This window comes from Gambusia affinis, linkage group LG02 (assembly GCF_019740435.1).
Source record: "Gambusia affinis linkage group LG02, SWU_Gaff_1.0, whole genome shotgun sequence".
NCBI classification, from domain to species: domain Eukaryota; kingdom Metazoa; phylum Chordata; class Actinopteri; order Cyprinodontiformes; family Poeciliidae; genus Gambusia; species Gambusia affinis.
This window is the reverse complement of record NC_057869.1, coordinates 4,525,473-4,550,610: the sequence shown is the minus strand read 5'-3', so window position 1 is coordinate 4,550,610 and position 25,138 is coordinate 4,525,473. Positions and strand designations below refer to the sequence as shown.

At 39.4% G+C, this 25,138-nt stretch overlaps 1 protein-coding gene across 3 annotated transcripts in view; it reads left to right on the top strand.

Annotated features, from left to right (window-relative positions):
• Positions 1-514: 514 nt before the first annotated feature.
• lrp4 (low density lipoprotein receptor-related protein 4) overlaps positions 515-25,138 on the top strand; it is a 113,230-nt gene continuing 88,606 nt past the window's right edge. For all 3 annotated transcript variants that reach the window (XM_044143317.1, XM_044143309.1, XM_044143326.1), the window contains exon 1: positions 515-873. In XM_044143317.1, coding sequence (XP_043999252.1) covers positions 813-873 — 61 coding nt within the window. In that variant the 5' untranslated portion in view covers positions 515-812. The remainder of the gene's footprint in view (positions 874-25,138) is intronic.

Here is a 25,138-nt window from a genome sequence, read left to right as displayed (position 1 = left end):
TCATCATTCTCCACTATAAAAACCGCCACTCTGTCATTTGCCTCCATTTAGTTACGTGAGAACAGAAAAGCTTTTTATGCTCCACTTCTTCTCCTTTTCAACCTTCATTGTGCGGAAAAAAAGAGAAAGAAAGTAAGAGAAGAAGTTTGCAGAGCAGACAAGGACAGGCTGTTTATTTATGCCTCTGATGCTCTGCTGTGTTTTCTGCGAACCACCAGCGTTTTAAAAGACGTAATTTAACAAATGACACAAGAGCAGAGATTTTGGACGAGCCCATTTTGTAAGGGACAGGGGAACACAGACAGGCATGAAATGAGACATGACTTAGAAAAACATCACACTAAACCACTTTCATATATATTCCCCTATTTTATATCTTTCTAAAGTTAACCACTCCCTACCGTTGTTGATGTATTATAATGTTAGCTCTCATTTACTTCATTAGCTAGTTCAACTACCCTGCCGGCTCCATGGTGGTACAGCCCTCGGCTCCTATTGGTATCCACACCGTCGGGAACGACTGCACAACATGCTGGAGACTGTGGCCGTGCCGCTCTTCTCAGAGTTAACTTTTTAATCCCGGTTTTGTTGCTTTATCACTAGAGAGGAGGAGGCGGAGGAGGTCGAGGAAACAGACGGGGAGAAAAAGTCAGTCATGCCAAGAGGTTAGGGTGAGAGCCGGGGGAGCGTCTTCTTGTGAAAGAAGCCCGTCGGTATTTGTTTGTGTTGAAGGGGGACAGAATAAAGAGAGACGAGGGGGAAGCAGGGGGTCGAGAAGCCCGGAGAAGAGCCAGAGAAAAGTGGGGTGCAAGATGCAGCTGGCCGCGGTGCTGTGGGGCGTCCTGGCAACTTTGTTCCTCAGCCAGAGTCCAGGTAAGAGAGTCCGAGAGGCGACGCGGGTTTCAAACTGCATGTGAGCGAGTTTTGGAAGAGGTGCACAGAAATGAATATTTTTAAAACTGTGAATTGGACTGTTTGTGGCACTTTCAGGTAATTAGATCCAATAACACTTAACTTCTCCGCGTACTGGGGACACTGGGTTGGTGAAATGCATTTGATTTCCCTCTACAAGGTATTTTCATAACCAAAAATGGTCCGATCATATTATAGTCTTTCAGTTTTGTGTATGAATGTTAGTATAACTTGCAAAGTGCATAATTTAAAAAAAAAAAATTTTTTTTAGCATCATCACTTTGATTTATTGTAACCTTTTTGCATTTGATTGTGCCAGCGCAGTTGTCCAATTCTAGACTACAACAGTACATCCTAAGTTTTGCGCAGAATTTTCCGCATTTCAGTGCATTATATTTTGATAAAACGTGTTTCTGGTGTGTGGAATCTGCATTCAGTCTACTCCAGCATAGGAGGTGTGTGCGTATGCCAGTGTGCTGTCAGATCTTCGCCTTGAGGCTGATTTTTACCAGCACAAGCTGATGTAGGAATAAATTATCCGTTCCTAAATCGGGCAGAAAGCCTTTGCTTGACTTACTTTCGTAGATGCTGGAAATGAGGCGTCAGATGAAGGAAGTCCAAGATTTTCACATTGTTTTTGTGTGTTTTCTATGAGCTAGAAAGTTCTGAGCACTTCTTTAAGTACCCTATCCTAGGGAAAAGGGGGGGACTCATGGGATTAATCTCTCATAAACCTTTTGTGCTTTCATTGCAGGTGGAGAGATGTTTATCTCTGATAAGCTTAGATCTTGTGCTCCAACCCCGATCCCCTTTAGCAGTACTTGTCATAAGTATAAGGGTTTTCCACCACCCCCTGTCCAATGTTTCTCCAACACCTTGTGTTTACAACATGTTAGAACAGCCGCTGGAATGCGAGGACTCGCTGCTTTTCCCAAACACACACACACACACACACGCACAAACATAGAGACAGAGCTTAGCATTATTATATACATGGATGCCCAGTGCCGTGCTCTCTGACACATCATGAAGATTTACCTGACAGCCAAGCCAAAATTACACCTGTAATTATCTGGTTAGATCTCAAAAGGACGTTGGAGCAAATGTGACATCTCCTAAATGTCACCAGAAAACCGTCTTCAAAATGTCACCCAGATAGGAGTCAATATCTCAACTGAAAACAAAAGGTACAATGGATGATCCACATCCTTTTAATAGTTGGGCTTTTAATCTTTTTTTCAAATGTAGTTATTTATGTCCCGCTCCCCCAAACACACATGCACTCATACCAACCCCTCGTTATCTGGGGCTGGGAGCCGTGCTGGTTTGATTATAGTCTTGTTCTGTCATAAAGCAATTAAGTCTGCCGGGCGTGTGTCATGTATCAAACACGTCTTTGTCTGTTGTCCCTGATTGCGATAGGCCACCGCTGGCATTTTAAGTGGAGGATGGATTGTATAGCTCCAGTCTCTGTTTATGTGATGACTGCTGATAGATGGTGTTCACCTTTAATTTTAAAATTATGATTTTGAAGTTTGCCATGTTTCTGGACAAGTTATTCACATTGATCATCTGTTTTCTACAGCATGAGGTACTTTCTAAGTATTTAACTTAATAAAAAGAAAAAAAATGTTGTTTGGCTCAAAGGATGAAAAACAAGGGTAATACCATAATTTTAGGGTTGCCTTTTCTAAATGGCAACATTGAAGTCAGCTGCTGGTTACATTTGACTGGACATAGCCTGAAGCTATAATTTATTAAACTGTGTTTGTTGGTGTGTGTGTGCGCGTGTTTGTGTGTGTTTGTGTGGTGTTCATGTCTAATATGTGTGTGAGGTCAAAATGCCTTCTCAGCCAAGTCCACTGGCCTTGCAGTAATAGGCTGAGTTGGACTAATGGTATGTTGGCAAGTGTGTTACAGAGTTTAATGGTGTGCTCTGGGACGGTGCTTCTCCTTACCCACTCCTGGGATTCCCACTGGGGCCCCTTTTCATTAAGTGATCGGCTATTGATTGGAGTCGCAGGTTGCCTTAGAACCTATGTTTATGTCCTAAAGAAGTCATTTCATGCTTAGCATTTTCAAGAAAGCATATCAGAAATGAGATCTGATATCTTGTGAAAGGTGTAATTTATACAGTAATGCTTGAACTGTAGAATAACATGTAACACAATAAAAAACAGAAATGTTATTTTAAATGCAAACAGCTCCTTTCTGTCATCCTGATCTAAGAGTCTTGGAATTTGATATTTGGTCTAAACTCAGTGTCCTAAACAAAGATATTAGTGAAATAAGACCATTTTTGCATAACATGGTCTTTGATGTCTTTTTGCTGCTTTGTTCTGTAAAAGATTTGTCGTAATTGTTGGTAAACGGCAAGAAACCAATCAAAAACATTTTGGTAAGGTCGTAAATGGAAGAACAAGGTACCAACTCATTCTAAGAAACTTAACGTGCATTTGATGATGTAAATTGAATGAGCAATAAAAGATTTGATTTGTAGTCTTTGCACCTATAACTACACTAGATGTTGATTGACTGTTGGAGTGAACAAGATGCAACATCTTGTCCTTGTGGAATTAGGTTTCAGGCTAAGTGGCTTGGAGAGGGCAGAGTGAAGGTTTGATCTTTGGTTCAGGTTTCTTCCACCTGCTGTGCCCTTTCCTGCTTGTTATACCATCTCTTTGGATTGATTAATCCCCTGACAATAGACGGTCTAAAACAGCCTCACACCAGTGTTTTTTTATTCTGAATGTCCAAGCATGGTTGTGCATACCCAGCAAGCTTTAGAATGTAAATTTATGACTTTGTCTTGCAGAAATGCTATAAGTCACATTTAATTAAGTGTCCTCAGAGTAATTGTTTTGATATTAATAGTGTTGCAAGGTTGACATTTATGACTAACTCAGTCCACAGAGAGATTTGTTACACTCTTTGTATTGTTTTTGGTGCAAATTCATCTCTATAGGGCAGAGTATTTCTCTCTCATGGGGAAATGTTGACCTTTTTTTTTTTTTTGAATCTGATTGTTTTGGCACATGTGCACATTCACCTTTCATTCTGGCTTCATAGCCTATGTTAAAGGCTTTTAGGGGACTTGGGAGGTGGAAAAAGCCCAGATTTATTGGGATGTGTAAGACTTAAGCTCCTGTGTTGGGAGGAGTAAATGTTCTGTACCCTCTTCAAGTCTAGATGGTTAGGTTGGCATTGGCCAGGCTGTTGCTTACGCCAGAGGAAGGGGGAACCGACCAACTGATATCCCCGCTGTGCTTTGTGTGTCTCTTCAGAAGAGATGGAATTGCACCTCCAAGGTAGCAGTGGAGGTAACTATGATTACTTGATTTCCACCCCCGCTCTCCCTCTAACATTCTCTGATGGATAAATGTCAGACCTCAGACCTCTACCCTCCTCGTGTTCCTCTAAATCACCTGGCCCTCACTCTGCAAGTTGAGCTTTCTCTGTAAGAGACCCCTGGGCGTGATTTCATCTTCTGGCTTGTTTCTGGTTTCAGAACATGAATCTGCGGCCCCAGGGCGTATTTCAATTATGCTCACTGCTCTAATATCTGTCACAGATGTCAGCTTTCAGTGCACACAGCAAACAGACAAACAAAGTTAACCAACATCAGCTTGTACTTTGAAGAACAATTGTTCTCATTGTAACAACAGATACGAGCCACCAGTAGAAATGCTCGCCAAAGTTTAATTTTATCATCCTCCTCAGGCTAGTTACAAACAAGATCAAAATACATATTTGTCATTATTTCTTGTGCCTTCCAAGGTAATTATATTGGAAAGGAAATTTAAAATGTTAAGACCCTTAATTCTTGTCAAAAGTAAGTCACTGCGTATTTTTAAAAGTCTCTCCAGGGACAACAAATGAAAGTGACTCCTCTGGGCAATCACAGGATTAGTTTGTTTCTGGATCACTTGAAATTGAGTTCATTGGTTGTTCTGGCGAAGGTTATGTGGTAGGTTGCTGATGCTCCCAGAGGTTGAGGCCAGAAGTGTGCATAACGGTCAAAATGTTGTGCATGAATGTCTTTGAACTTAAAAACCCGACAACACAATTCACTTTAGAGTCTTTCTTTTAAAATTTAGTTTCGGTTGAATAATAAAAAAAATACAGAGATTTGCCATTATTCTTGTAGTTTGCTAGTGGTCATGCATCAAATTGGTGGTCCATCGGAGGATTGGTAGTGAAATAGAGTCCTGTCCCTTTTCCACACCAAGTACTGTCATTCTGAGCTCCTTGGGGGTTGCAGATTATTGGAAACTGTAATAAACTCTGGTTCTCCGTCTCAGCGGGGGCCTGCTGTGGAGGACAGAAAGATAAGCAGGCCTGGAGACTTGCTGTCTGAGCACACCAGTGGAGGGGGGAGCAGGGACACAAAGGCATTTTGAAGGACACACTCAGGTAAAGATCCATAGTAACTTAATTGTTCATTAGGGCCTCTCCTCACTTTGTGACTAAAGAGGAAAGCTTCACCTGGGACATTCCATGAAAGGGGGGCATATCTGGAAGAGGTCATTTGTGGGGAACAATCAGGGGATTGTTGAGATAAAGGGTCTCTTTCTGTCCCCAGTGTGGTTTTAGTCATAAAACATAAGCCACTTATTGTCTTTGTCTTAGTTTGAAGTAAAGACATCATAGGATTGTATTTGAGGACAAATATAATGTATTTATGACAGAAGTGTTTGAAATGCTGTACTTTTAACTGAGAAATGGGGGCAATTTGCAGCATTCTTAACTTTTTTGTTGTTTTGGGGAATAACTGTCTACTATCAGTTTTTGTAAATGAATGTCCATCTGACTTTTTTGTAGCAGTGCAATCTAATTTTATTATGTAGCCCTGACGTAAAATTACATAATCGAATGTCCATTCAGTGTGATTATATTCATAGAGACAAAACTTCATAATTTAAAAGAGAGGCAATTTGTTTTCTTAATCAAATGAAACATGAATATGAATATTCTCACAGATAACCTGTTTAAAAAAAACACTCAGAGCAAGAGGAACATGTGCTGGCAGCATCATGCTTTTTCTTAGTTGTGTCAGGGAAGTGGGCCAAAGTTCATTATAGAGATGTAAACAGCAGCGTCAGAGAGGGTATCATGTTTTTTTGTTTGTTTCTTTTTTTGCTAATTCAAGTCAGTTTTTGTTTGAGACTAAGTTTATTAATTAAACTTACTCTTCCAGCTATACCAGTGGCTTTGGATCATCTGTTGAGAACTTTAACTAACATGCTTATGTTGCTAAAATTGCTTTAATAATTAAGAAGAGAGGACTTTATAAGACTTCTCTGTTTTAGGTATTTGCTGATACTCTGTATTTTTAACAAACAGGGTTATGTGGGCTGCTATAAAACATCTGTGGTGTTTTCTAACCTGACCACAACCTGAATTGTTATCGAGGAAATGATCCAATGAAATAGACAGCTAGGATCACACTTTACCTTGTTTTTTCTTAATTAAAGTTCGTCATAGAGCCTGTTTTCTACGTTTTGGATCGTTTTGGAACGATTAATAACATTTTCTCTGATCTGCCTTTCTTTCTCCATAATCACAGTAGAGCATCTTAAAACTGTAATGTTGTAAAAGTTACCAGATTGTCTGGGGAGCCAAACTCTGTGCTCTCCATCCTGTTTTTCTTTGGCAGTCCTTCATGCTACCTTTCATAAGTAGTAAGGTGGAATATGAATTTTCTCTCTCTAACCCAGGATTTATGAGTCTAAAATAATGCTCCTAAGAGGACAGTCCATACCTCACATCTTTAGTAAATAATTCCTCACTGTTTTTTTTCTACACTAATTCACTGCAGCACATTTATTGCTTACAGAAAGATATAAATAAACTCTTGTTTTGGAAATGCGTTCTCAGCACCACTTACTCTTTTCCTGAGTTATAAATTGCTTCTCTGCTAAATCTTACAAACGTCATTTTTCTGACATTAAATAAAAAAAACTTCACCACTTCTAATGTGCTTCTGCAAATAGGCACGAGTAGATTAAAGCTGCTTAAAATGTTTAGTGGTTTTGGTCCATTCATGGAGGATGCAGAGAGACTTACTCTTCCTATTAAAGGCAACGGAGAAGCAACATTTGCTAAATCTGCTTGCACTGTTTTCCATTAGAGAAAACAGTGCAGATGAGAATAGTTTTCTCATCCCAGATTGTCGAGTGTTGACAGAAGCAGGTTTGCTGAAAGTTCAAGATTCAAATAACTGCTGCCAGAGAAAGATATGTTTCTTAATTAATTGGATAAAGCTTAATTCAGCACACTCTGGGGAGGTTATGGACAAAATGGGTTTGTGTGGATATATGGTTTTTGCTCGATTGGATGGCAGCTTGCAAACAGACGGTTGTTAACGGCGCCTCGTTGAAGGCAGGGAATGAGGCTTTTTTTGCTAATTGATGTCAGAGCTGTTACTGTCTTTTTGTCTACAGAAGAGTCATCCTAAGCCCACCAAGGCTGAATTAATATGGCACATGCATAAAGATGTCCTCTTATTTCTCTAAGTAAATGATAATCTTGATTTAAGTAGCCCACAACTGCTGCTAAGCATTAAACAATTGTGAACTTGCCAAAAAAGGCATCAAAAGAATGAGTGAGACCAATTTTAGAGCCTGTCCCAATGAAAATATTTAACAATGTGTGAGGCTAACTCTCATTTGATAAACCTTAAGATGTGGTATGGGCTGTGTTTGGTTCAGAACAGCTGATATGGGTCAACTGAGTTTTAAATTTAAAGAAAAAAATTGTCTTTTGAATTGGGAGTGTTGTGACTCGTAGAAACCATCCTCAATGGAGCTCTGATGCTACACACAATTCACCATGGCAACAGGCGAGGAAATGAAGGTTGTCCTACTTCAGCCTGCTGGTGTTAGAAGTTGTGATACATTCTTATGGTGAGTATGAGCACAGGGGGAGTAAAAAAGGGAGAAATGAAGCAAGCAGACTGACGTGACAAATGAAAACTATTGATGTGGAAAAGGGCTCTATCCAAAGTTTGAAGTCAGTAGTCTATTTATGTAACATTTACCCAACTGGCCTTTGCTCAGGATTTCACCACATTCTGGTTTTAAACACAGTTGATGACTTTCACTAAGGAACTACTTGAATCTGCTAATCATAGGTCATGGTTTTAGTATGCTTTCACATGTTCAAATGGTGCAGTAAGAAATTTAAAACATCTTATTAACTTGTGATCAACATCAGATGTTTGAACATTACAAAGGCCAGTTTAACAAATATGTGTTAGACTGGCCTGGTAAAGATCGAACCGTAAATCCAGTTCATAATTAAAAAAAAATAAAAAATCATTTAATTCTCTCCTAATGGGTTCTGTCTTTTTTTAAAAAAAACCTTTTTAAATTACTTTCCATTTTTTGTTAATTTTAACCCAGTCATGATGACTCTGGAAAATCAATGCCAAATTTCTGAATATATTTGTTACACAGCCATTCCTACTTTCTTTGGTGGTTTTTGTTTTTTATTCAAAGGTTTATCTTCTTTTTCTCTTTCTTTTATATTAGTCCAGAAAACCTTCTCAAACCAGCCTGGCCACCTTCTCTGTTCATCAGTGGGGGTTTTCACATGGGGGCTTGCAGCTGTCTCCCAGATTACCTCCAAAAGGTGGCTTTCAACATACCAGCATGCACAAACAGCCTGCACAGCCACAGGCCAGGGTTAGGCTCACTCACAGCTTCCATCTCCAGCTCCAGATAAGATTAGAATGTGATATGATTTGAAAGAGACCCCACACACTCTTAGATTTCTGCACTTGCTTACCAGCACTCTTGTGAGCCTCGAGCAGTAAATTAAATAACCGTCTGTGTGCGCAGTAGCATGAAATGAATTGTCCTTGTTGTGTTCATGCAAACTATAGAAACAAATCTGTTTTAGAAAAAAAAAGACAAGCTACAATTTAGTCTGAATCCATTGCTAATAATTTTTTTTTTGGTGCATTGCACTCTTTGATACAATAGCTGAAAGAAGTGTGTTAGATCAGTGTCACGTTTTCCTCCCACACCTCACTGGGGTTCTACAACTGCAGGGAAGCACCTGCTGAAGATCTGATGTCCCCCTGGCTGTTGAAACCAGTAGGAGGTATGCTGCTGCACTGTGGAGTTGAATTCACATCACCGAAATATAATCTCATGCCCACAGAACGGATTCCTGAATGTGACTCTGACGTCCAAAGGTTACAGTGCATCTCACATGTTTAGCAATGCTGGTGACAACGTTGAGGAGGATAACTGAAAACCTTTGGCTATAATTGGACCCATGTGTAGTTCAGCATTCCTATGTACAACAACGTATCAATTAAATGTAATGCATTCATGATGTTGCCGCAAAAATGCACACGGTTTTAAAGCCTGTTGTTGGCATTGGATCTTCTTTATTATTTTGCTAACAAAATCAAGATTTTTGTCATTCAAATAAATATCGGTTCCAATCTACAAAAGTTTTAGTAAATTGTCTCTCCATCACAATAAATGATACTGTTTGCAAAGAACTCCCAAAAACCAATGACTACTTTAGAGAAAACCAGACGTGTCACCATGGCGAGATTTGAAAAAGTCAACATTAAAGAAAGTACAGGATGGTTTTTAAATAAAATGTGAAATTTTATCAAAGGACTACACGCATAGGCCTATCAGGTAACAAAGAGGATATGTACCAGGCTGCCAAACATTTAAGCTATAGATCTACTTGATTATGTGGTAACGTCCAAAAAATTTAATAAACTACAATTCTTTCAAGAAATATGACAGTAACAATCACCAAGATGATGAAAGCAGAGGGTGTTTTGTGATAAATTATATAAATCCTCTGATTCCTCTTGTGCTAATTTATGACAGACTGATGGTCTTCATAATTCCTCCATTTTAGTTTGTGATTGGTACATGATGTTTATTAGAACAAATTTTCTAATAAAGAGACAATTTTTAGCTTCTCTCTTTGTCTCTGCCATTGTTTGCAGGAGTTTGGAAACTTTATTTTTCTTAAAAAAAACACATTTACCATTGCTAAGCTAACTGGTTATCGCTATGTTTTGCTAGTCCTCTGTTTTCTGACGTACTGTTGGATACTGATCTTCACAAACTATGCCAAAGCAATGGCTAATATTACATTTTGCTATATTGCATTATGCTTAGACGATGCGTCGAACTTCTGACATCTCTAACATTAACTAAAAAAATTAGCTAATTTTTTAATTTTTTGTCACGGTTTATTTTCACTTCATAATATAAGTGCTTTCATGCGAGTAGTTTCCGGTCTTCTTGTGCTTGACACATTTTGTCAATCAGCTCACTGAAATCTACTTATTAATTACTCAAAATGTGTTTGACATTTTAAAATATTGGTTTTCTGTTAAATTCTGCGTTAAACTCGGGTTTTTAGAGTAGCATGGAAAGGATTCCCTCAACAGCCTCTGGATAAACTCTCAAAAATTCATTTAGCAACTTGGTTTGTATTTTAAACTGATTATATGATGCATTTCTAATTGACAATGTAACAAACTACAGCTGTATAAAGTCTTGCTTCGTTTTCCTCACAGTAGTGATTTCCATTTAGATTGGGACACACAGTGGGGCAGCTGAGCCTTCCTTGGGGCTTTTTTTTATCTTTTGCCCTTCTAGACTGTCATCTCCTACTGACGTGCAAAGATGTAACCTGAAAGTGTGAGGGCGGAAACCTGACTCTCCACATACACACTCCAGATTCAGAGTTTCACTGTTATGTTGCAGGTGAAGTACTTTACTGTGCCATTTCTTCTATTATATCTATTTATGCTTGAAAACAGCATAAAAACCTACAAATCTTTCATACTTTGATACGTACAGTTTACACTTCCCTGTTAAATTTTCAAGTTTTTGTGAAGTTTTCTATATTTAATTGTGCATAGTTGATTAAGACACTGTTTTATCCCAGTGCTTAGCTTTCGTATTTCCTGTGTCGTTGTCGCTTTTTGACGACTTTTGGCTGGGTGCTAAAATGCTTTTGCCTTTGATTTGTTTTTATTACACTTTTTACATACTTCTTAACTTTCTTGGAATAATAATTGCTGTTATGAGCAGTAAGCACAAACTGAAAGGGAAATGGTCATGAATATCATAAAATGGGCCATTTAAGATAATTTTTTCCTCCTGTTATTTTCTCTACATTATCCTCGATCAGGAGGACCAGGAGGTTGTAACTCAGCTACTTCTGCAATGAGGGAAATGAAGGTGGTGGTTGTGGTGGTGGTGGTGGGGGTCTTTATTAAACAAACAGCGAGGAGCTTTGGAGGCCCCATTGAGGCCTGGAGCTGGAATGGGGAAGCAGCTGAAAGCGCTGTACTTTCTAATGAACTTGAGTGCCCCATAGAAGCGGGGCCTTTTCACAGAAGCCAAGGAGGACAAAGTGTCAAAACAAGCCCAGCTCCTCTTCGCTCAGAGGGGCTAAACACCGCCTTTTGACTCTGTGGAGTGTGGGCATCTGAAGGGGAGGCCATGAGGAGAAAGGAGAGGGAGGCAGAATGTACTTGTTGAAACAATGGCCTCTTAAATCAAGCACCCCTCCTTGCCTCTCTTCTTCTCCTTAGCTCCTCTGCTCCCACATCCCTAAGCCCTCCTTGTATTGCCTCGGCTCCCAATTAGACCAACTCTGGAACAAGCGGTTGAAAGCCTCATATATTGCGGCGCCTCAAAGGAGATGTTTTGGAGTTGTGTCTGTGTTGTAGTGTTGCCTCCATGAAAGGTTTTAGTATTCAGAAGAGACTCCTGTTTGGCCTTCTCAGAGCTCTCAATCTGCCACTGGGGGACTTGTGTACCATCATGTCCTCTCCGTTCGGCGCCTTTTTTTCCTCGCTTTTTAAAATCTTTTTCCTTTCTGTTTTTCTCCACCCCCTCCATTCCACATCTCTAGCTTTTCGTCCCATTCTCAGCCAAAACTCTTTCTTCTGTTTGTGACCCCTCTATTCCTCCTCCATGCTTGGCTGCTCGCAGAGACCGGGACTGGAGCCGTGCATGGCCGGGCCCAGGCGCTTGCTGCTGCCTCCCTCCCTTTCGTTGTTTAGCCATGGATGAAAAGCGGAGACAAATATGTCTGTGGTTCAAAGTCCATCCCAGCAATTACAGTCACTGATTAAAGAGCTGGCCTACACACAGGCAGCTATGTATAATACTACAGCTCCCACTCAGTGTTTCATAATGGCACCTTCAGAATAGATTTGAGCTCTGAGCCTGATAGTGACCCATGTTTGGTTTGAATACACTATTTACAGTGCAGTTATCAGGAGTCAATACCATAAAACACACATTTATGGTTTTAAATTTATTATAAGTAGCAGATCAGAAAATTGATAAACTGATATTAGACCTGAACTCAAAAGTGATTTTTAAACTAAACATGAAATGGAGCCATAAATTTAAAACAAATGATCTTTTATGTCCATGCTGTTGAATTTGAATGCCAGGCTACATCCCCATCTGGATTTGTTGCTCCAAGTGTGAAGGGTACATCCAAAATAGTCAACTAAGTCTTATAGCACTGTCATATTGCAACAGAAGCTGCATTATGCATGTTTTTTAATTTGCAGGTTCTTGCTGTGCTTTATCTTGAACTTTGTCTTCAGTCACATGCATAAATGGCTAATAACGCAGAAATCCTGAAATTGAGATGGCTTGATAATTAGCCAGGTTTAGGAATCTCAAGGCTGAAGCTATTATTTTCAAACTGTTTTAACCTAGTAATGGTAATTTTTTTGGTGTTAATGTAAAATCTTATGACTATTTTGCTATGTTTTCATTTGGCATTCAAATTTCAGATGTTAATACAGGATTTGTCCCATGAATGTTGCTCTAATTAGTTCTCTAATTTGAAATGTGCATTTCACGTCTGCTAATTAGCAACGTTATATCATTACGCTTTCTAGTAATTAAAATACAAATAATGTATTGGGAACTGAAAAAAAGTGATTATAATTAAATACGGCTTCCTCTTAAAACCATCTTCTTACAGACACATCTGGATTCATGTTGTTTTTATCTCGCTTTAATCCAAAATGTTACATGCAGAGATGTATAGTTGTCACTACAACTGCATAAGGGGTGATAAAGTGGTGAATTGTATGCCTTCTGCTCAAAAGACAGGAGGAGGAAAGAATTCACACCGGGATGCCATCGCAGTTTTTGTGTCCTGTTCATTCTTGGGAGAAAAATTATCCAGTTTAAGAAAACAATAACTCTTGCCAGATTCAGATTTTTGAAAATAAACTTTGGTTTTGTTTTTATTGTGTATATAATATGACTAATTTGTTTTTCTCTGTATCTCTGGCGTCAACCTTTGAATGGAAGTCTTGTCATTGTTTGAGCGTGGCCACAGAAAACCTGGATGATCCTCCATCAGATGATCCTCTGATGACTGTATGCTGCAACACATACAGTCATCACACAATCAGTGTGTGCAATATTTATTTCGCTAAGCATTGTATGGACTGCAATAATTGTTGTCTAATATATTATAAACTAGCATTTTACATGCTAATGTCATGTAATAGCCTGTTGGACCATCTCAAGGCAGCAAATTCTCAAACTGGACACATTTGACCTTTAACACTTTTCTAAAAGTGTTAAAGGTCTACAAGTGTAGAAAGCACAGATGAGATGGAGAAGAAATAGGAAAATTAGAACTTATTGCAATTTTACATGATCAGATATAAGAGTGGACCGGGAGGCATGACTCAGGCTGTATAGTAAATAGAAATCTTTTTACTTTTTGGCGCTAGAATTTCAAGTCACTCATAGTCAGTGGTAGGAAGATCTTTCTTGTTTGGTCATGTGAGAGTGCTGGTGATGCAGTGCAGCACTATGGGGAGTTTAACTGAAGCACGACAAGGTTTTGTTTATTATATATAAAATATTGAATATCGATATCTGCTAAAATGTTAATAGTTTTGTGTATATAATTTTATCCTTAATCAGACCTAATTTTTAAAAGAATGGTTTGTTGGAATTCGCCAACTTGATGATGATGAGAAAATTCTGATGTGATTCAATTGTGGTGCACATGGAACACAACTAAAAGACTTTTGGAAACCTGCCACTGAAATACCCATCTGAACTCTAAATGTTTGCATACAAACTATTGTTTAAGAGAAGGATGAGTTTGCTAGTAGACCCAATGAATAATCACAATGTGTGTGTTGCCAGTACTCAACTTTTAAACATTTTTAAAGTTTCAATATGCAAAGCCAATACTAAAGTTCAGGGATTCAAAAATACATCACATATATATAAGCTGATGTACAGATGATTTCCTCTGGATTGCAACAACCTCTCACCCAAACAACTTTGGCACAGCCTTTTCTTTGGGTCTTTTGTTATAAACCTGTCGAGCTAGATGTGAATTGGATCAAATGGGTCTTAAAAAAAGCAAAAAAGGTGCACACTTATTAAAGAAACATTTTAGCATTGAAGAGACAAAGTTTAATCATTTTTTAAATGGTAAGAAAACAGGAGGGTCACTGAAAGAACGTAGAGAATAATGAGGTAAAGAGGATAGATAATGAGAGCCTCAGTGACTTTGCCTCAGGACTGTTGCAGCCACTCCCAGAGGCCAGATTTATTCTTCAGCCCCAGAGGCAAAACTGAAGACAATGATATCGACAACATAACTCCACAGAAGGAACCAGGAGACTCATCTCCATGGTCAGACGTGAATCGAAGCTGGCAACAAAAATATTCCACTAAGAGGTCAGCAACATTAATTAGGTCAGCATGATTTTCCTCTTTTGTTGCTTGGTGCTTGATCCATGAGGTTTCTATTCTAAGAAGCACCTACTTAAGTTATTGCATTGGCCAACTGGAGATTAATCCAACTATGCTGTGCAATGTCCGCTGCTTCACATCGTCCTAATTCTAATTTATTTTAGAGAACTTGATTTAGATCAGCCCTGGCCCACAGAGGTTACTCTGAAAGTTGCTCACCTCTTTTTTATTTTTATGTATTGGGGACAGTATAATTTCATTTGGACACAACTATTGTAATTGATGGGGGAGGGTGTTGTGGTTTTCTTAAGCAGATTACTAAACTACTTCTACATTAAAGGCATTATTTTGTTGCTGACTCTTGGATAAACTTCATCAATAATTGTAAATCATGCCCCGGTTCAATGTTGCTCAGATGCAACAAAGGAATAAATCCCTACTGCATTTGAAGCAGCCTGTTGGCTGAGTTTGAAAGTGATTGGGAGGGAACATGCATTAATGTTTTTGTCCAGACATGGATGGCTGGTGCCGCTTGTAGATCTTATCCAGGTGTTGGCCTGGGAGGGAGAGGAAATCTGGAGAGAGGTTTAATCCGACCCAGGTCTGAAAGCCAGGATGTGGGTTGGAGCACCAGGTTAGGTTGTTAAAAGGCCCTGACCCGATTCTTTAAAAGGCCCTTTTCATTCTTATTTCCTTGCCATGTACAATCATTTATTGGGTTCAGTTTCATTTAAGTGCATCCTCGCAATATAATCACTTTCCAGGAACCGCGCTATTAAAGAGTTATAAAACTTTATTAAGAATTGGACTTTTCAAATCATTATTCTGAAACCTCAAAGTTTTATTACTTATATTTGTGAAGTCAGAAGGAACTGATAAATGGCTTTAAAATCATTCACTGACAGACATCCATGTTGCTGCAATTATAACAAGTTTCCTTTGCACATCTAGAAACCAGAATATTGATAATTTCTCTTCTGTAAAATAGCTTATTCAATTTGATTGGAGGATCACGGCATGTTTTTTTAATGACATTGCTTGAAGAATTCACGTGTGATTTTAATTTCATTCGTATTGAATGAAAAGACTGCAATGCCAAAATAGTTTTTTCAACATTAGTAGAAATAGTTTGTTTTGTTTTTGTTTTTTGAACAAAGATTTTTTCACATTTAGAATGGAAATGCATTTTTTTGTTTCGTTTACACCACATTGATTCAGTGATTATGGCTCTTTTTCTGTATAATTTAACGGCCTTTCTGACTACCCATCTTTCTGCATTGCCGTCTCAGATTGATTGCTCTAACCTTGGCAGTCAGAGACAAGGTAGGGACACAGTCTTATTAAGTGTAGTTGCTTCAGATGTTACTTATTCATCCAGAAAGCTGTATGGGCTCATTTAAGAGAGCAGTTAAAGAGGCTCAAGGCTCTTCCTCCTCCTCATGTCCTTCCATTATTCACATTAACAATATACCTACCTCTAGGGTCATAGTTAGGCATGAATAGATTTTTCTAACTCCTCCCTGCCTCTCTTCTTGCTATGCATCCAGTTGAGGGTCATCTGTCAGGAGCAATGCTGTAATTCACTACTTATTTAGTAGATGGGCAGAATGAGAGATGAGTTTTCATTTGAGAGCAGGAAAGGAGAGGTCATGACTCACGACTTCCTGATATCAGAGGTGTCTCCCTCTTGTACTTTCATAGTCAGTCATTGTAAATCCCTGACAGGTGTTGGAGCTTAAATGTGTCTCTTTCATGCTCCATGCATTTGGTTTCCTTCTGTTGTGTGTGTGCCTTTATGTCATGGGTGTGTGTATCTATGTCAGACAGTTGCCAGGATGCTGTCAAGTTGCCCGGCAGTTGCGGCAGAAGTCAGAAATAAAAAAAGGGTTCAGCTGGCGCCTGTAACAGCCTATCATGCTGTACTCTGATATGAGCCTCTGGCAGCGTGCCACTAACCCAACACACACACACTGAGCATGGGTAGCGACTCAACTGACCCTGTTGATTGTAACAAATGCACACATGCACTTCAAAGGAAGTACAAAGGCATCTTCCTCTGCTGATCCTCTTCCTCTTTTTCTGACACTCTTGAAGCTGGCACCACTGGCACTGATGTCTTTCCCTGAGGGTTAAGTTAGACGCTGTCATCAAAGTGATTGGTGCCAGCCGGTGTCTAATTGGATTTAATGTTGGCACTTTGGCTGAGCAAAATTGATTCATGAGTAGGACCTGGCAGTCCAGCCGGCTCTACTCTGCGCTGCGCAGCCCCGCTTTGTTCTGCTGTTTGCTTCCCCTCACTTCTTAACTGTGCTGTAAGTATCTGTAAATACACTTAGAATTATGTGTGCGTTTAAGATTTTATGGCCCCTCTAAGTCTAATAAGCATATTAAGTCAGTCTTTTAAGTATTTTATTGACTTAACTTTCTTTTTTTTATATTGGACATTTTGTTTATTCTATGTTGTCTTTTAAAGAGAAATTCAAACCAACTCAAAGCTACATCTATTGTAAATAAATCTTAAGCACCATTCGAGAGTTTTCTATGAAAACTGAAAGTCAGATAGGGCAACCAACTTGGAAACTACCCCAACCTTTCTCTCAGTGATGGGTGTAGAGTGTCAGCACCCTGTCCCACCTCCTCCTCTCATCAGCAGGGCTTTTTATGAAGACTATTCTTAGCTGAGGAGTGTGTGTGTGTGTGTTCATCACTACACTCCTTCACTGCTCTTTTTGAAGCGCTCACCCCCCTCCTTGCATCAGGTGACTTGTTGCCCCTCGGAGGAGGGCACAGAGGTCATGTGCATTCAGGATACACAAACACCTGTCTGGCTATTTAGGCAGCATGGAAGCAGCTTTGGAATGCAAACATATCTACCCCCTTACCCTTGAACTGCTTCTGAACTCTTATTCAGGAAAGGAGTTATAGCTGGAGTAATGGGGGGATGGATGCGACCATCGTCATTTACCTTTGGATGCCTTCAGCGTGAAACACCTGGAGTGTTTTTCAATATGGACTGCGTGTCTCAGAAGTATTCATGTTCTGTCAACCTTTTAGTGAAAAAACTGAAATGATAGATGGCTTTTAATTTCACTTTTTACATGAAAAAAGCTGCGATCAGACATTCATAGAGCTAAATTCAGCCAACTGCAGAAATTGACCTCAGAGGTTTGCTAGAGAATATTAAATGGACTAAAAATATAGTAAGGAGAAACGCACCAGACAAAAAAATAAGCTTAATGTTTAATGACCAATATTTTATTGGCCATAAAATGTTACAAACACGTGAAAAACAATTTCCTAAGAGAAATGGGCAGAGAAGTAAATTATGATTGGAAAAACCCGTTGACAAGAAAACAATTTGTCCTCCACTCCACAAATCTGGCCTTTATTTAAGAACAAGACTACAATTAAGTTTTTATCCCTACTTGAATAGTGCAGTAAGGATAATATCTTGAGCACACAATCCCCACATTAAGGTGGAAGCATGGAGCAAGGAGAGGTGGATTTTCTTCAGCAGATACAAGAAAGCTTGTCAGAGTGGATGGAGAGATGAATGCAGCTAAATACAAGGCAAGACCAGAAGAAAAAAATGAGTTGAAACTGTGACAGAGGTTGTCCTCAGCCGCAAAAACACCTGAAACGTGAAGCTGTTGCAGCTTCACTGGAGAGGTTCAGATCAAGAATGTGTTAGTCAAAGTCTAGACATAAATCTAACTGTAAGTCTATGACTTAAACATCGATTTTTATAAACCTTATCTCTAGTCTGACCAAGATTCAGCAGTCAGCTAATTGAAGCCATCTATATGTGGAAGGTCAATGGAAACACCTCTGAAGACTTATAAACTGTAAGACTTGCTTCTCTAAAGCAATATTAACCCAGGGAGGCTGAGTACAAACACTACACTTTCTGAATATTCGGTTGTAAAACACTTAAATCAAGGAACAAATCTTGGTCGGTTTTGTTTGTGCCCCGATATGCTTTGGAAACTTATCTTGAGCCAACCAGGAACCAAATGACGAAAAGCCCCTGTTAAATTTTATGAGAACAATATCCAGGCAAAAGGGTGAGCTGATCTTGTGCTCCTCTGTATCAGTCAGACATCACTTGAAACTGTTTTGCAACAGAGCCACCATTCAGTATAGCGGCAGGCTGCCGAGCAGAGGCTTAACACATGATGCACTTTTGAACTATCATAATTTGTAAAACTATACTTCAAACATGGCTAATTATGCAAGGGTCATAAACCCAGCATGAACAGCAGCACGTAAAAAAATAGTTTTTACATGGTTATGCAAATTTTAAAGTGGAGAAATATAAAATCTAAAGTATGGTAGTAGTTGAAAATGTATCTAAAGTCTATATTGTCATGTATTGACTTGGTTTAGTCTTTCATGTTGTGTGTTTTTTCCATTCATTGTATTTTTAAAAGAACCATCAGTCAGGTGGTTTTAAAAAAGATGACAGAAAACATTTCAGTTATCTATAATTTGCTTTGTTGTTCTAGAAAAACGATCACCACTATTTACCACTGTTGCATGTTTACTTCTACTGTGGATTATTTCTCTCTTGCTGTGGATGACTGGTGTCCCAAAGCCTTCGAAGTGGCTTTTTTTGGATGGATGTTCCTGTCTTTCCATAATTATGTTCTGTTGTCTGATGGGTTCCATTTAAGTGATTTATTTTTTTTTAGTTCTATTTCTCCATATGTTGCTTGGGGAAGCATTTTTTGCTTTAATCAATAAAATTATCCTTTGAAAACCGAAGGACAAAAGGCCATGTGACTTATGTTTCAAATGTTATTGAATTGCATGTGTGGAGATATTTTATTGCAGCTTAAAAGAAAGCCAGCTGGATAAAGGAATGATTTTTCAGCTCCATAGTACACCATCAGTTCTTTATTTGTCTCATTGCTTTTGTGTTTTCAATGACTCAGTTTGACCTTTGGAGATTTTTATTTAACCAATGATGTGCTGAAGTCTTGTCATATTCCAGATAGTTCTCACAAGTCAGCGTGAACAAAGTGTAGCAACCAATGTTTTCTGCAGAAATTCTTGGTGGACTTAATTTCACATGAAAGCAGAAACACCTCTGAATAGGCTTCAAGTTCTTGATTGAATTTCCTTTCTTTTTTTTTTCTCTCAAGTTCGCAGCTCTCGTTAAAAGCAGCATCCTGTGGATTTCTGTGCCACTCATGAGTCATGTGCGACTTAATGGTGTTGTGCCCTGTTTACTGTGTTTACAATGCCCTTGCAGATATTTCCACTCCTATGGGAGAGCGAAGCACTTTCTTATCTGCAGAGCAGTGCCACTGGAAAGGAGTGGATTGAGAACGAGAGATGGAGGCAGAGGGGAGGAGTAGGGGAGAACATCAAAAGGGGGAGATGCTAAATATACTCATCCCTTTTTTGGCTCTTCATGTGCATCTGTATCTCACAGTGTGGGCTTGATGAGAGGAGGTTGAGCGAAGAATGTGTAACTGATTCATTCTGCTGAGAGGGTGCTTGACATAGAAATGCACTTTCTATCTGATGCCTTTTTATGTGGAAATTGATTTCTTATTCAGATATATAACACCGCAGCAACTTCATCGTCAGCCACTGTGATGTTTTATTTCCATATGCAAATGGCTAAGTGAAAACCTAAAATGCTAAGTTAAAGATGGGAAAAGCAATCTTGCTTTACCCCCAAATGTAAACAAGCATTTCATTACTTATGTACTTCCGAACCACACCTAATTTTTTTTTTTATCACACTATTGACTTTTCCAAAGGCTAACCTTAACCATTGGCAAGCACCAATCTTTAGAGTCTACAGACTTTGAGGCAACGTTGTTGATTGAGCTGCATGAATGTTATCTAGCAAACTGGACTTTGGATCGAGTATTCTGCAGATTTGGGTTGCAGTTTACATTGTGATGAAAAACCAACTAGAGGTTTTCCAGACTCGCTCTTTCTCACTGAAGTTTGGTTGTTTGGCCTTTAATGTGACGTTTGCTGAACAGATGAACGTCAAGTTCTTCATCTGTTCTTTGTCAGAACCAACAAGGCCAGACTGTCACACTCTGATCAGAGCCTCTGCCTCTAAAATGTCTTGATCTCATGGGGGAACTGATGGTGAGGTATGCAACTGTAGCTGACGTCAGTGGTTGGAAGGCAAAGATATGGATGAGAGGGTGATGACTGGGAAACAATTGATAGTTACTGAAAGTTTTTCGCTTAGTCTGTCATGACCTATGTTTTTTTTTTTTTTGTCTTTACTTGGATTATTCTCCCTTACCTGCCAATATCATCATGCACACTTTTCACGGCGCTGCAGGCTGTTACAGCTTTACTCTGCTTTTAACTTGCTGGAAAACCAAAAAGAACCCATGGCACTTTCTTCTCTTTGTTGTTTGTGAGCAGCCAGCTGTTTATAGACTTTCTCTGCCTCGGTCTGTAGGCTTGTCAACGGGTTGTGTTTTTTTTTGTTTTTTTTTTCGTCCTCTGTGCCAATTCAATTTCAGCTCTCAGATCTGCTGAGTTTGACCTCTCCAAAACACGGGGCTGGACCCGAACACAGCTCTGGCCATTGTACTAGCAGTAAATGTTTCTGCCCCTCCATTTTCGCACTCCGTCTCTTTCAGTTCCGCTGCCTCTTTTTATAGAGTCAGGAAACGGCTTCCCCAAATGGACGTAGCTTCCAGGTCATTGGACTTGGGGTGAAGGGTCATTGTTGGGTTGTGGCAGCCATAAGTGGAACAACTTGGCAAATTTTGTCTGATATTTTTAAAACCTTATAAAATGTCACTGAAATATGCATGCACATACGTGCTTAGCACATGCTTTTTTACATACAGAAAACATACAGCATGGGTTTTATGGTTTTCATCTGTCTCACTTTAACTCCTTTGCCATTTTTCACTTAATCTTGTTTTGCCCCCACATTGTTTTATCCACTTCATTGCTAAAGAACGACAACCATGATAGATCTGCAGTTCTGCTCATGGTGACAATTCTGACTTTCGCCATCCCCCTACACATACATGGCACACACATAGACACATACACACATGCTATCCAGCCAAGTGCCTGCTGGTTTGTAGTTTATGATGCTGAACTCCCTACCCTGCCTTGCAGAGCACTCCGTAGTCAGCACCCCCCTCTGAGATGACAGGAGGGAAGCGTCCAGCTGGATGGAGCTGTTGTGTTCCTCTCCTGAGGGCTTTGATCTTTTGCCCTTCATCCCCCCAAAATCAGTGGCCGTCTTGCCAGCCTTGAAAGGGGCTGGATTGCAGTTTGATTTAACACTTTTCTTTTATCCAGTGGAACACAGATCCACGAAGGCCTTAGCGTTGGACTGATAGCTGGGCGACAGCTGGGCAAAGCCAGAGCCTTTCCCTATCAGTCGTCCCCCTGTGCATCAACTGCCTGCCTCCCTGGCTTAACTTCCCCTGAGCCCCGGCTCTCACTCTTGGCTCCTCTTAGCTCCACGGCACAGACTTATTGTCTCTAGGGCTGCTTTGGTCTCTTGGGAGCAGAGGGAGAAGGCTGAAGCTCCATCGTGCGCCCCTCCTTTGGTTTCCCTGATCCGGGCCCCATTTTTTTAAAAGGCTTTAAGACTGACCTGTCAGCCGCTCTCCCTTCCCCAGAGTCAATGCGGGCGGGCCGGCCCCCTTAAAGACCCATCCACATCGGCCTTCTGTTTGAACAGGACCCACCAAAAGAACCCTTGTGCTTTCTTTTGTGTGCGCATAAATAAGATCAGAGTTAAAGTCCCTGTGCTCTTGTGTCCAGAGACGGGCCCTGTGGGCTTGGAGGACGAATGCTTCTTGGCAGGCCTATTGATCCCAAAGCTCCTCGGAGAACGTTCACCAGCTCTGTAGCTGCCCTGATGCTCTTGCCAGATACAAAGAGCTTACAGTTTCACACATCTATAGCCAGTAGATACATATTTATTAAGAATTGATGTTGTGACTCCATATTTAGTCCAAAACAATCAAATTCAGTCAGTGTAGCTTTTCCTTTTTTAAAATTATCTAAGATGTGTCAACTCATTCAAGCAGTTTACTTATAGCTGTCTTATTTTTTCCTCTTTACCATTTGAAATGGAGGTGAGTCAGTTAGTCCCACTTGCAGAAATTTTCTTTTGACCCATGGAAAGATAGTTCCAGTTAAGACTGAACAATAAATCAATAACAATATATACCACGATAGATGTGTGAACATCAATAGATAATATGTCTCTTATATTCAATATACAGCATATTCTCTGAATTCAACCCTTCATGATGAGTGAGAAAAGGTGGGTGGGAGCAACTAACTCTGCCACTCTTTGGTTACCTAGCAACAACCTGTTGAGTAACTTGCCCAGCAGCAGTTTAAAATTTCGCCACCATGTCTCATAACTGCTTACAAATAAACGGAGTGGAGTGAAAACTGGATAAAACAGGAAAGGTCATGTAACTAGTTTGAAAGTGCTTCATATGTTTAAAACAAAAAACTAATCAATAATTATCAATATTGACTGAAAATTATACGTTTCAGCCATAACGTCCAGCTCTAGTTCTAGTGAAGTCTGCCTTGAAATAATTCTGGAAGGTGACTGTAATTCAATTTGCTGATGTCTCATCTGTGCTGCAGGTGGTAAAAATATGTGTTCCACATAAACTCACTGTTACTATTTATGATACAATAACCCCTAAAATTGTCTTGTGCTTGGATTGTTGTGTGAAATATGTCTTGACTGTTATCCATAAGGCAGACTGTTTAGTGGCAACATACTGTGGAAAGTTCTTTTCTAAATTTTCCCCCAAAATGGGAATGATTATTAAAAAAATGGTAAACAAGTAAGTCAAGATCAGTTCCAGCCCCTTGAGTCAGTGGGTTCAGCTTTGGCTCCATGGTGATCCTGTTGTTTATCGCCTTGACTTGGACGAGATCCAAAACACTGAGTTTTATTAGGTCATTCTATATTTAGAATGTTTTAAACTGCATAGATAGCAGAAGTGGGAAGTTTAACAGCTGTATCTGGAATTATGTTTCATAACATGTGAGCGCTGGTGAATAAGGGAAAAAATGATCTCAATTAAGAGTAATGAGCGTCATATTTTTACTGGCTAACTCTACTGTGGATTCATTTTAAAATGTACATGAATAAAGATGATAACTAAACTACCCAAACAAAAAGTAGTATCATATTTTTTCCAAAATTAACCAAAAAAAGGACTACATTTTGGTATCTTAACTGCATTTAATACTCTGTTAAATGAGGTTTCCTCTTAAACGCACAGTAGACATTGGGTTTCTTGCTAACTGCCTTTCACTTCCCATCTTCTTGAGGCTAAACTCTGGTCATACCGCCAGACCCCATCAAATCGCATTGAATCCCTGTAGCCTTGGCCTCATCCAGGAAAATGTCTTTAAAGTCTAAATCAGCCCAGATTTATAGCCGGGGCTGGTTGGAGTGGAGCTCTGCTTAAACAATCGTCTGTCTTGTAACTTAAGAAGCAAATAGTCTCAAGTCCCAGCGTCAGGATGGGTTTTCTTTGAGCTGGAGGCCACCATATGTCTGTATATTAAAGGGGGGGGGGCAGTACATGTTGTGATACTTTAGTCTTTCTTTTGAGATGACAGATGAGGAGTAGTGAAATGCCATGTTGAAAAGAAACACAAAAGATAATTGGGAGTTGCGAAAATGTTTACCATATTAAAAATGAAAACTTTTTTTATATTCCATTGTTTGTAATATTTTGAATTTCAGAATACTTTGAATATCTGAGATATTTTTTCCAATTTCTAGGATTTAAGATTGGACACAAATTGTAATTTGTCCTTCTTTACTTTTTTTACTATAAAGACGTTCCTCTGGAACTTGTTTATTTCTATTCATAACAATTACAGAAACCACTGTTTAAAAGTTTGTACACAAAAGACATCAAAACACCAAGTTTTTCAAGTTTTTATCTGTATCATGCTAAAAATGTAAATCTCTGCAGAAAACAGACAGTTGGAGAAATGTATACGCATGGCCATGATTCTGGTAAAGGAAATGAGATGCTACTTTTGGTACAGTTTGTACTGCACGCCATAATCCCTCGGTGTCGATGGTAACATGCATTCCCATGCGTCTGGAGCCACTGTACCACCTGTTTTCATTCCATCATGAATGGACAGGGCACACTGACATTGGGTAGTTCAGACTAGTAGTTGCCATGTATTGAAGATGGGAACACAATGTTTCCCAGAAACGGTGCATCTTTAGCCTTTTCTTCAATAGGGTTTATAAACCTTAGAATAGCCTTCAAAGGTAAGAATTGGCATATAAATGTCGTTTTGCAAGTGATCAACAGTAGGCCATTAACACCAGTTTGGATTTTGCCTTCAGAGGTTGTTTTTATGCCTGATGTCCCTTTAGTGTTTTAAAAAAATCTCAATTTATATTCTCCAGGTTCTTTCAAGTCATTAGGAGTCAAGTGAAAGGCATTTATATGATG